Here is a 9,698-nt window from a genome sequence, read left to right as displayed (position 1 = left end):
AATAACTTAAAACGGCAACGTAAAATACGTTTGAGGGAGACGTAATCTACTCTAATCCATCAATCATTGCGTATGTATGTGTATTATGACGAAAGGTAATTCCTAAAAGTTACTAGTACATACACAACCAACCGAACAATTGCGCAACGCAATTATTCGTTACACCAGACTTTCCTATTCTTATTCCCATGGTCCTTGAATGCGCTCCAATGATGTCACTTCCTTGGGGGCGTAGTTATTGAGTCCTCGTGTGGCTAAATTGTGAATAATAGAAAAGCTCAACAACAGATTTGCTTGCAAAAACACAAAGAAACCCTTTTTAAATAGTTTTTATTGTCCTTCTAAGTTACCATTTTGTATCTTCCGTCACAAATAACACAAATTTAATTACACAGTTGTTGATCTCACGGCTAATGAGAAAGTTGTGAAGTTAAATAACAACCCAGTACATTTTGTTTATAGGAAACGCACAAAGTCATATAAAACATGAGAAAGCACGAGTAAATAAAGAGAGAAAACTATCAAAAATAGAGTTCTGCAATATACACTGATGTGAATAATTATTATTAGTTACAAAACAGATTGAATAAGCTATACATAATGTATTTCCACATGTGCGTAGATACAGAGGCTAATGCTTTATGTATTTATATAGAGTGTGTGAAGCTTAGATTTCATAGAACATACATACATAGAGAAAAGGTAAAAACTCTGTTAAAGTTATACACATAGCAGTGATTTAGACATACAGTTTGATGTTGTATGGAGTCTTTTCTTATTTGTTTGTTCCTTCTGAATCTTCCCAGAGTTTCATGTGAATCTTATTGATGCCATTTCTTCTGGAAAAGCTCCAATAAAAGCCAATAATTCAGCTTCCTTTATAGTCTAAGTTAAGAAACGGCCAATGCAAACTCAACACTTCCTGCAGATGTGTCATAGATTCTTGTCCAAACGTGATTAAAACAGTACAGGTTAGAGTAAATGGATACTAAAGGGTCTTTAAGGTTGCCAAGTTCAGCTCTCTGGTCTCCACATGTTGATCTGAGTCAGACCAGCTCATCTAAACATTATTTGGCGTCTCTAGCCAGCTAATTATCAAAAATAAGATACTTTAAGTGACTCTAATGTGCTTGTTCAGGTGCTTCATGCGCTCATACTGGCTATTCTATATTTAATTCGACTCCTTTCAGCCGAGTGTGACCTGAGCTTCTAGAATCTGAACTCAGGACCAAAGAAGAAGAACTATTCTACAATCCCTTTTTTCCATTTGTGTCTCTACGCTAAATAGGAGGAAGTTGAAGATGAGGATTCTTAATATCAACATAAGTGTCAGTCTTTGTGTTTACAGATGTTTTTAGTGATGCATTCTTTGCTCTTAAAGCAAACCGTCTGACGTGAACGTCTCCTTGTGCTCTGCATGTATAGGACCTATTGTCTCCTGTTGGCACTGTCCCCGTGTCCCCTGGGTGCCTACAGGGGGACCTCAGGAGGGTTGTTCCTCCTCACCCGGGCTTTCCTGCTCTCCTGCTTCAGCTTCAGCGTGCGAAGCTTCTGCTGCCTGCGTTTCTCGCGGTACCACAGCTGCTCACAGTACTCGTCTACGCTCAGGCTGTTGCTCCCCACCATGTGCAGATCTTTGTAGTTCCTCAGAGGGTGCTGGGCCAGCCACGAGTTCCTGTGTCCCGGCGAGGGAGGAGGTGGATGAGGGGGCCCTGCTTGGCCGAACAACCTGACGAGGCCTCCCCCTGCTGGGATTAAATGGGCCCCCGGGGGCGGCTGGAGGCTGTGGTTGGGGATGAGGTGGAGCCGGTACCGAGCCAGGACCTGGCTGTAGGAGTGCTCGTGGCTGGAGCAGGTGTAGACGCCCGAGTCAGACACCTCCAGGCGTTGTACTAGCAACCCACGCTTCATATGGAGTGTGCGGTCATCAGTTCTTTGAAGAAGCTGAGTGGAGACAAAGAAAGAGGAAACAGAAGGGTTTTGATCATCTTCATTAAGTGTACTGTATAATGGCTGCATTCCATTTCGGTGTCTCAGTGTCAGCGGCTGAATCCTAATGGAGCAAATATCCCACTCACCTCTCCACTGTCGCGTGTGTGTGTGTTACTTTGCTGGCTCTCTGTGCGCCGCACCGTCCACCTGAGCTCAGCCTGAGGAGAGCGAGGAACACACTCCAGGAAGGTGGAGTTTCCCTCCACACCGTACACAGACTTCACCGCCACAGAATCAGAATCTGTGAAGAAGAGGAAAGAACATGGAGATTATTATTATTTCATCTACACTGGACACCACTGTGAACCAATGATGATCACTGTGGATCAGAGAAAACTGTAGTTGAACAGCTAAACCACAAGAGGGCGCCCACATCTTGCCATCAGTATAAATCGCCAACCATTATATGTTAAATTTATTTTTTACCACTTAGCAAAACTTGGAGGCACCTGTATCCTGACTGATTGATCGGGCAGTGACCTATTGATTATTATTATTATTATTATTATTATTATAGTGTGTGTGTGTGTGTGTGTGTGTGTGTGTGTGTGTCTCCAATGACTTTGAACCTAAATATCTGTCAACACTTTTGCCCATCAGCCTGTGTATCCTGATTGATCTGTACTAGAGCAGGATTCACATGTATAGAGTTAACATTAACATGTGGAGCTAGGATGAAGCTGACTCAGAAACACTTAGAGCATGTTCCTAACAGTTACAGATCACGTCTCAACACCGCTGAGAGAAGCAGCACCATAAATGATCTGCTTTATTTTCTATACATCTGTTTTCAAGGTAATGATAGCAAAGTCTGGCTTTAAACTGGCAAAGCAGTTTTCAGCTGGTATGAAGTTATAGTGTTTATCAACTCCATTTATGAGCGTTCATGCAGATCTTATATGGAAACCCTCAAAAGAAAACAGCTCTCCTCCCTGTGCGACGCCTCACACCGCCTCCCTGAGAGAGCTCTTACAGTAAGAACACACACTAGATCACACAGTGTGTATGTACGGTAAGTGGGCATGACACGTACACACACACACACACACCAACCTGTCTGTCTGGCCCTTATGTAATGGATGACACACAAACATTTAAAGCAGACGGAGGAAATCCTTACCGCCCTCTGTGATTGGACACTGACTCCAGGGGTCTCCGTACTTTACATCCTGTCTACGTGCCCGCCTGATGGACACACACACACACACACACACACACACACACACACACACACACACACACACACACACACACACACACACACACACACACACACACACACACACACACACAGAGGATAAGTACAGTGTATACGTAGGCTCTTCACGTCTGAACTTAGCATTGAACAGAAACACTACACTTCACTGTTATGTACGGACACACACTGATTGACTGATCACATGTGGGCTCAGACAGCAGCCTCATCAGTCAAGCAGCTGCGGCTCTAGACCCAGTGTGTGTGAGGCAGCATTAAATCCTCCTCAGTGTTGTTCCTGGGCATCGGCCTGCTCTTCAGGAGCTAAGTTATAGAGCTTCTGTTAAAGATGAGTGCTGTTATGAAATGCTGAGGGATAACAGACTGTGAAAATATACAATGTTGATTTAGCCGCAGTATCATGATGTCGTAACGTGTAGCTGCTTTTGTTCAACATCCATTCCGTCTGTCGCTATCTGCTGCCGCTCCTCCACTAAAGCCAGTCCCTTTGGAAAGTGTGTGTGTCCCCTTGTGTGTACGAGCGTCCCTCTGGCTGCGTGTCTCTCTACCTCTTGCTGGAGGGGAAGTATCTGGAGCAGGTCTGTCCGTCCCAGGAGCAGTACGGGTCTCTGGCCAGGCAGCACTCCGCACAGTCGCTCCCATACAACTCACAGCGCTGGAGCCCCAGCTGGGCCACGCCGAGCTCACTGGACACATACAGCTGTTGCTGCGGAGGAGAGCGGGAGAGGAAGACAGAGAGAGAGAGAGAGAGGAGGAAGAGGACGAGGAAGAAGAGGAAGAGGAGGGAAAGAGGATTGTTGGTTGGTTTGTTCGCAGGATTACTCTGGGATTGATTTTGATGAAGCTTGGAGGACGGTGGAGCAACACACAGGAAGCAGACAGACAGACAGACAGACAGACAGACAGACAGTTGGACCTACTCTCTTGGTTGACAGCTCCATGGTGAGGATGGGAGTAGGACTCTGTAGGATAAGAACAGAGTTTAAAAAATATCATTATAAAAATCCTTACACATGAAACCTTTACAGATGAACACCAGGCTGAGCGTGTTATGATATTTTTGTGTATAATTGATGTCAGATTGCCTCCAAAACGTGATCTCTGACCGGCCTGATGATATTTGAGAAATTGTGAAATAACCTCACATAGAGAAAAACAGCGATTCATCACACAGAAATGAGAAAATACGACTGATTCATTTTGATGGATTATCTGTGGAAGTGAAGAAATAGATTCTGCCCGGCGACAGGAAAACAAACCCACATACATCATATTGTTGCTGACTGGGGAAAGAAATGAGGAATAATGTCAGGAAGAGGCACTAAAACAATCAGAGTTTCCCTTTAGACGGGTGTGTGTGAGGCTCAGAGGCCTGAGGAGCGTCTGGGCGGAGGAGCAGGGAGGCCGTCACTCCCTCAGGCTGCACTGAAGCCCGGCGAGGTCAGCAGCTACTGACGGAGATTAGACATCTAATACGTCTCCTTCTCCATCTTCACAGGGCTAAATGACTCGGCGGCACCATTTATCTGGATCGCTGACGTGTTTCAGCGTTTCACAAAGGGAGGCGGTGACCTTTGCACCCTGGGAGCGTCTGGGTCCAATAACAGGGGAGAGAGAGGAGAGACAGAGTGGCGTGGACGGATCATATGAACCCTCACTGCCAACAAACTGAGCCACCAGCTGAAGCTACACAAAACACATCACATCCTGATAGGAAATCTGATAAATGTGCTGCCTCTCTAGCGCCTCCTACTGATGGGAAAGACCTCAACACAGAGGGAATGACTGCTCCAGAGGCCTCCTGCTGTTAGGAGCAGCTGGAGGAAATGAGTTAGTTCCTGTTTGGGCCTGAACGCGAGTAAACAGGCTACTACATCTGATATCCTGTTTGTTTGTGTCCTTTCTTCCTTCCTCTTTGTTTTAATGCTCCCTATAGTCCACTTCCTCACGTGTTCTCTCCTTCCTTCCATCCTTCTCCTCCCCTCCTCTATCCCTCTTTCATCATCATTTATTTCCTCTATTTCTGTCTTTCTCTTCTCCTGTTCTATGGGAACTATGTGCCCCGCTTTCTGCTGTCCGGTGTGCTAGAGTTATTCCAGACAAATATGTTCCAGTGGAAAGTCCATGCAGGCCCTCACACAGCCGGGGACATCACAGGGACCAGGAGACACCAGAACAAGCTCCATTTCAGCCGCACCCCATTTTTAGCCATAAAAGTCCTGAGTGTATGCACGAGTATGTGTGTGTGTGTGTGTGTGTGACACAGAGACTTACACAGGCATCGGGGCCTGTGGAGGAACGAGCTGATGTCTGAATCTCACCTGGAAGACAGTCAGCTCCTCCAGGATGAGCTCCTCTGTGTCCCAGTTGTCGCTGATCACCGACACGGCTTTCACCACCTTCCCGTCATCTGACCAAGAGAGAGAGAGAGAGAGAGAGAGAGACCAGATCTGACATCGTTCACCCATTATCACCTTCACTACCACCCCAGAGAGTAAAGGAAGAAGTGGATGGTGTTAATAGTGTAGCTGTGCCATTAATGATGACACACACACGCACACACACACACACACACACACACACACACACGCGCACACCAACTCGCAAAGACACAGAGGCACACATTTCTACATAAACATACAGAAGTGAAGATATCCAGAGAACTGTGCGTGCGCGCACACACACACACACACACACACACACACACACACACACACACACACACACACGTACATAATGTCAGGAGGCTCCCAAGGAACTGAATCTACCACAGAGCTGCTGTGGGAAATCTGTGTGTGTGTGTGTGTTTATGTGTGTGTGTGTGTGTGTGTTCTGATGAGTATGTCAAACAGTCCTGCCATACATGGAGTGATGATGTAGACGCTCAGGATCAGACCTCTGGACCCTCTAACTTTATAGTCATGGTTCCATCTCGTGTGTGTGTGTGTGTGTGTGTGTGTGTGTGTGTGTGTGTGTGTGTGTGTGTGTGTGTGTGTGTGTGTGTGTGTGTGTGTGTGTGTGTGTGTGTGTGTGCCATGGCTGTGGTGTGGAGACACTGATTCAGAAGAAACATCTCCAACAGAGACGTGGATGTTGGTGAGAACGTGTGGCCGAATGCAGGAGAGAAGGACTGGAACCCTCACAGCACCGTGCAGTCTGAGTGAATACAATACATGCTGTTGTTCTTTCATAGGAATTATTTATGCAGCCCTGGAATCTCAGGAATTTCCCTATTTTGTTTCATCTGTGTGTGTGTAGTCTGATGGAAGCAGCAGGTGAGCTCAGAGCGACCTGTGAACTTCTGAATTGAATATTTCATATAAGAGATAAACAGCTTAGACGTGTGCACGTGGCCAAGTTAAAAAGTCACACTAAGCATGTTTAAAAGCCACACAAGAGGAGAGTCTAGATGGGGCCGGACTCTGTGAGCATCAGTGCAGATGAAAGAGCAGCAGGAGCATCAATCAGGCAGGTGAAGGTGCAGCTGATGGGGAGATGAAAGATGGAGGAGAGGAATCCACTTAGAGCAGATGAATGGAGCCACAGAGCCCCTCGGGCCCCCCGGCCCTGTCACCAGCACTTAAATAAGAGCAGCCATTCATCACACACACAACCATTAACTGTCACACACACGCGCAGATCGGCATGCGACCCACACACACACACTGGAGAACTCATTCACCTTGTTGGGAGTAAATACAATTTCCATTTTCCAGCTCAGTGGGAGTTGAGAGGCACTTTACAGGTCGATGAGGAATTAATGTTGGATGTTTACACACAACAATTGACACACACACACACACACACACACACACACACACACACACACACACACACACACACACACACACACACACACACACACACACACACACGTTGGATCTCATTTATTATTCATTTTCTCATTTCCTTTCATTGTTTCAGTCAAACTCCACTCTACCGGCTCCTCCTCCCTCACCTGTCCCGAGGTGTAAGACATCATAGGGTCCTTCCTCGGCGTCCACCCGGTCCACCACCACCCTCCGGAGCATGTAGGGCGAGTTAACCCGGGTCAGGATGGGTTTGGCCCCCAGAGGCATCACGGGCTCCCACATCAGCTGGTGCTGCCTCATGAAGCTCACCACCTCGTCGGGGAAATCCTTGGTGGACTTGTACAGAGGGTCGTAGGTCTCACTGGGACACTAGAGGGCGAGTTAGAGACACATGAGACACTAAAGGGTGAACACAGCAACAAGTTTCCTTTCCATCAAATGTTTCCATGGAAGAGGGAGGAAACACAGGAGGGATGATGGAAATGAAAGGGAGGAGGAGAGGAGAGATGGTTTGGAAACGTGACTCACAGCTTCTGACAGCACACAGGGAGAAGCAGAGACGACCAAGGAGAAAGATGGAGAGGAAGAAACGGCAAATGAAAAGCAGAGGCGACTTGAGATGAAGCAACATTTGAGTAATGACTGTTAAAGCCTCTTTATGATGGAGAGGAAAACAGGAAGAAGAAGTCTCCAAAGGACAAAGTGGTTAGACCAAGAAATAACACAAATGATTGCTTGTCTCTCAAAATATGTGTGTGCGTGTGTGTGTGTGTACGTGCGATTGGGCGTGTGAGCACAGCATCCCTATGACTATGATGAAATAACCACAAATTTTCCATGAGCATGCACGTGCACACGCACACACACACACACACACACGCACACACACACAACCATAATTGATATGGCTGACCTCATCTGCAATCAACCACATCATACAGACCCATATGACAGTGTGGTGAGGCCCCCCACAGGGAGAGTGAAATAACACCTGACCTAACACACACACACACACACACACACACACACACACAGAGTAAAGCCTCCACCTTCCTGACAAGTTGCAGTTTCCCAGAGGAGTTCAGAGCAGAGGTGTTAAATCACCAGAGGTTAGACCCTCTCAGAGCTTCACCAGCTTGTTTTCATTAGCTGTGTGTGTGTCTGTGAGTGTGTGTGTCTGTGTCTGCGTGTGTGTGTGAGTATGAGCCCTCGCGCTGATCACATGGAAAATGTGTGGTTATTTCTACAAAAATAAATGCCATTTTGTTATTACACTAGAACAATAACAGTGTGTGTGTGTGTATGTGTGTGTGTGTTGGTGTGTGTGTGTGTGTGTGTGTGTGTGTGTGTGTGTGTGTGTGTGTGTGTGTGTGTGTGTGTGTGTGTGTGTGTGTGTGTGTGTGTGTGTGTGTGTGTGTGTGTGTGTGTGTGTGTGTGTGTGTGTGATACGTACAGTGCCTGGTCTTGGATAGGGAATGCGGCCCTTGTACTCCACCCAGCGATAGTCGGGTCCCTCTTTATGGGCGTACGGACCGTTGAACGCCGCACGGATAGACGCCATGGAGTACACACACACTGCTGAGCCACGGAAGATGGAGCTGAAGCAGGAAGAGGAGTCGGGAAGTGAGGAGGAAGAGGACGGAGGACATATGGTGGAGGGGGTAACACAGGGAAGCGATTGGGGCGAGAGGGAAGGAAGGAAGGAAGGAAGGAGGAAAGTAAGGAGGAGAGGGGGGGGACCTGAATGCATTTATAGATCAGGGTTACAACAACACCACCAGCTGGGCCTCTTCACCTCTGAACTGACAGCCACTAAACACGTGACCTTTGACCTCCACACCACTGGGCGTACACGTGTCAGCCTGTGTTTTGGTTCATAGGGAGGAAGGAGGAGAACATCCTTCCAGAGCTCTGCTGTCTTAGAGAGGCGTTCCTCTCACACAGACTCGCTGCTGTTTCCTCCCATTGTTCGGCAAAGTTTAGACAAAAGATGCAAAAAGCTAAAAATGTAAATATGAGGTTTACATCTCCAGGACTGAGGTAAGAAGGAGCTTCATGAAGGTCCAGATGGAGTTCATCAAAGTGGGTCAATCCACAGTATCAGGCTGTGGGCTCACCTGGAGGTGCTGAAGACTCCATAGATGGTCGGGTTCTGAGGATCCTTAGTCTCCAGGACGAAGATGTCCTCTAGGAAAAGAGAGTGAAGACAGAGATCAGTATGGAACATGATGGGCCAAGTGTTCCATTTCAAAGATTCAAGGTGGCATGTGTTCACACAGATGTGCAAAGGTCAAAGGTCACTAAGTGCAGGATTGTTATCTGCACCCATTCCAGAGCAGAGTGGAGATAAAAGACTGGAGGAGGAGAAAAGGATGGAAAGAAGGAGTTCAGAAAAGTAGGATAAAGTGAGAGGAAAGGAGGGAAGAGAGCAGCTCAATGGCAGAAGGAAGGAGAAGGTGTGTTACCGAGCTCGTCAAACTGTGTGTCCACTCCGGACGGTCCAGGGACAGAACAGACCAGCCGGGCTTTGAGGAAGGTGGTCCAGCGGTTGATCAGACTCCTTTTTCCCCCGACATCGTTCTGGATGGGGGAAGAACAAAGGTGAGGTTTGTCTGTTATTTCCATCTTTGAATTCAACACTTTGAGACTCTGCCTCTCTCTCTCTCCCTGCCTCTCTC

General features: G+C 47.2%; 1 protein-coding gene across 1 annotated transcript in view; it reads right to left on the bottom strand.

The window, feature by feature from the left end:
• Positions 1 to 314: 314 nt before the first annotated feature.
• Positions 315 to 9,698, bottom strand: part of LOC142996327 (semaphorin-3D) — a 55,513-nt gene continuing 46,129 nt past the window's right edge. The window contains exons 9-18 of the mRNA XM_076147294.1: positions 9,486 to 9,600; positions 9,138 to 9,207; positions 8,474 to 8,618; positions 7,167 to 7,389; positions 5,530 to 5,618; positions 4,129 to 4,170; positions 3,757 to 3,914; positions 3,113 to 3,177; positions 2,079 to 2,233; positions 315 to 1,944 (exon numbers count right to left, since the gene is read on the bottom strand). Of these exons, the coding sequence (XP_076003409.1) occupies positions 1,471 to 1,944; positions 2,079 to 2,233; positions 3,113 to 3,177; positions 3,757 to 3,914; positions 4,129 to 4,170; positions 5,530 to 5,618; positions 7,167 to 7,389; positions 8,474 to 8,618; positions 9,138 to 9,207; positions 9,486 to 9,600 (1,536 nt within the window). The 3' untranslated portion in view covers positions 315 to 1,470. The remainder of the gene's footprint in view (positions 1,945 to 2,078; positions 2,234 to 3,112; positions 3,178 to 3,756; positions 3,915 to 4,128; positions 4,171 to 5,529; positions 5,619 to 7,166; positions 7,390 to 8,473; positions 8,619 to 9,137; positions 9,208 to 9,485; positions 9,601 to 9,698) is intronic.

This window comes from Genypterus blacodes, unplaced genomic scaffold, assembly GCF_046128005.1.
Source record: "Genypterus blacodes isolate CSIRO-AG114 ecotype Tasmania unplaced genomic scaffold, CSIRO-AGI_Gbla_v1 ptg000037l_1, whole genome shotgun sequence".
NCBI classification, from domain to species: domain Eukaryota; kingdom Metazoa; phylum Chordata; class Actinopteri; order Ophidiiformes; family Ophidiidae; genus Genypterus; species Genypterus blacodes.
Note: the sequence above shows the minus strand (reverse complement) of the source record. Positions and strands in the feature narration are given on the sequence as shown.